Source organism: Otolemur garnettii, unplaced genomic scaffold (assembly GCF_000181295.1).
Source record: "Otolemur garnettii isolate 467f Iridium unplaced genomic scaffold, OtoGar3 scaffold00172, whole genome shotgun sequence".
NCBI classification, from domain to species: domain Eukaryota; kingdom Metazoa; phylum Chordata; class Mammalia; order Primates; family Galagidae; genus Otolemur; species Otolemur garnettii.
Genome location: NW_003852567.1, coordinates 1,801,612 through 1,804,170, shown reverse-complemented (window position 1 = coordinate 1,804,170; position 2,559 = coordinate 1,801,612). Strand labels below are relative to the sequence as shown.

The window sequence follows — 2,559 nt, the reverse complement described above, 5'->3', positions numbered from 1 at the left end:
CAGGAGTTGGAGGTTGCTGTGAGCTGTAATGCCATGGCACTCTACCCAGGGGGACAGCTTGAGGCTCTGTCTCAAAAAAAAAAATAAATAAATAAATAAATAAAGTAACTAAGTTTAAATCTTACCACAACAGATAAGTAAGTGAAGAAATGGTTATGTTAATCAGTTAGATGTAAGCATTCCACATTGTATATCAAATCAGCACATTGTACCCCATAAATGGATTAATGTACACAGTTATGATATAATAAAGAAAAAAATAAAGTAAGTACAGAAAGTATTGCCTTAAGACTAACCTAAAGGTGGCAGATGGGAAGGTAAAATATAGATTAGAGTTGAAGGAACAGCATGTCATCCTTTCTTGATATCTAAGCCAGTTTGCATAAAGTGTTGCCTTTGTCAGTTTGGTCCTGAACATTAGCTTCTGGGAAGGCAGTAAGGAGGAGCCAGTTTTTCTGGTTCTACCACTGGAGCCAAAAGCCCACCACAATATTTTAGCTAAGCCCTGACCTCCAGGGTGTAGGTAGCCATGACCATTCAGATGGGAATCTCTGTCCTGCGTAGTTCCTTTGGACTCTTCCATGAGTAGGTGTTGTACATTTTGGATTCTAAGGGGCAGAGCTTGGCTTCTGGGAGGATTTGTGAATGAAGGGACTTCCAGAAGCCTTGCTTACTTGTCCAAGTAGATCAGGTATTCCTGACCCTCATGGGAGCTTTTCATCCAGGAAGAAGATTCAGGGACTGAAGTGGGAGAAGGGACAGAAGACTGGATTCAGTCCAAAGCCGCAGTTAGACCCCCTGACCAGCTGGAGTTGACCGATGCGGTAAGTGAGTAGCCTCCTATCCTTGCTCCTTCTACCCCTCCAGCTTCAGAGATGTTTTCCTCCATGTACTGATCGTGAGCCAACACAGAGCCTGGCTTCTGATACTCTGAGGGATCCCCCTAAGCCTAAGGGGTCATAGGGGGCCTACATGTATGACCCTCTTGGTGTTTCTCTCCCTTAGGAGTTAAAGGAAGAGTTCACCCGGATACTGACAGCCAACAACCCACACGCACCCCAGAACATTGTCAGGTATAGCTTCAAAGTAAGTCATACCCTCCTGGGCAGGAGCCTTTATACATCTCTCTCTGGAATGGTAATGACTTGCTACATTGCAAAAGCCTCTCAGCTATGCTAGAGAAGATCACTTTTAAACTGAGATCCTTGGCTGAAATCTTGAGATTTTACATGGAATTTTTCAGAGATTTTTGAAATTTATTTATCTCTCTTGTAGTCTTACCAATTGTAATATCTTAAGTGCCTGGCAGAGCCACTGTTTTCAAGAATCTTGAAATGGGGGGGAGGTGCCTATAGTTTAGTGGTTAGGGCGCCAGCCACATGCACCAGGGCTAGTGGGTTTGAATCTGGCCTGGACCTGCTAAAACAAAACAAAAAAATAGCTGGGTATTGTGGTGGGCACCTGTGGTCCCAGCTACTACAGAGGCTGAGGCAAGAGAATTGCTTGAGCCCAAGAGTTTGAGGTTGCTGTGAGCTATGATGCCACAGCACTCTGCTGAGGGCAACAAAGTGAGATTGTCTTAATAAAACAAACAAACAAACAAACAAAACTCTTGAAATGAATCATCTGGCTAGAAAAATACTTTTCCGATGTGTATAACACGTTTTTCACTAACATAAGCTATTAGGTCTTCAGAAGCTGGATTTTCCTCCAGCCAGACATTTGGGTGGAGTATAAAACTCTCCTATGAACAAGAAAGGGCCTTTTCCCCCAACATTTCTACCTGGGAGGAAACCCCACGCCAGCTACAGTCTCAGCATCTCTTGACATCACAGCCAAGCAGGCAGGAGACCCCTCAAGAACTTTCCCTTAGTACATGTAGCGTGGGTGAGTTCTCACTTGGTAAACACATATGTGGCATGTCTTTATGGGGGACAACACTGTTTTCAACCATAGCAAGGTCTATTCAGGTGGGTATAGACTTACTGAAGAGAATTTCTGAGTAAATTTTGAACTAAAATGGAAGTGCTACATGTTTTTTATTTCATTGTTTTGAGACTCATTTGTTCCATGCTTGCTGTGCATAGTGTCAGGTCTTATATTCAGTCTTTTACACAGAATATCTCATATAATTCTCACATTTCTTTGCTATAGGAACAATTATTTTCATTTTCTGAAAACAGAGGCTACATTTGATAAAACAAATTACAGAAGTCACAGTCAAGATTCAAAGCAAGAGTTAATTTTATTCCAAAGCAATGTTGCATTGCTACTTCTTCTTCTTTTTTTTTCTTTTTGCAGTTTTCGGCCGGGGCTGGGTTTGAACCCACCTCTCGTATATGGGGCTGGCACCCTATTCCTTGAGCCACAGGAACCACCCCGTTGTACTGCTTCTTTAAAAAATTAAAAAATATGTAACATTTTGAATGTATAATAGAAATCCATGATACAAATTTCAAAAGATTGTTAAAAAATGAAAATTGGGCTCGGTGCCTGTGGCTCAAGTGGCTAAGGCACCAGCCACATACACCTAAGGTGGCGGGTTCGAATCCAGCCCAG

The 2,559-nt window shown here is 42.3% G+C and overlaps 1 protein-coding gene across 2 annotated transcripts in view; it reads left to right on the top strand.

Annotated features, from left to right (window-relative positions):
* The window catches only part of DNAI1 (dynein axonemal intermediate chain 1), a 59,760-nt gene that overhangs the window by 19,929 nt on the left and 37,272 nt on the right, over nucleotides 1–2,559 (top strand). Inside the window, exons 3-4 of one of the 2 annotated variants that reach the window (XM_003800272.2) lie at nucleotides 726–824; nucleotides 1,006–1,086. The exons of the other annotated variant lie outside the window; for it this stretch is intronic. Of the exons in view, the coding sequence (XP_003800320.1) occupies nucleotides 726–824; nucleotides 1,006–1,086 (180 nt within the window). The remainder of the gene's footprint in view (nucleotides 1–725; nucleotides 825–1,005; nucleotides 1,087–2,559) is intronic. 2 annotated transcript variants of the gene reach the window in all.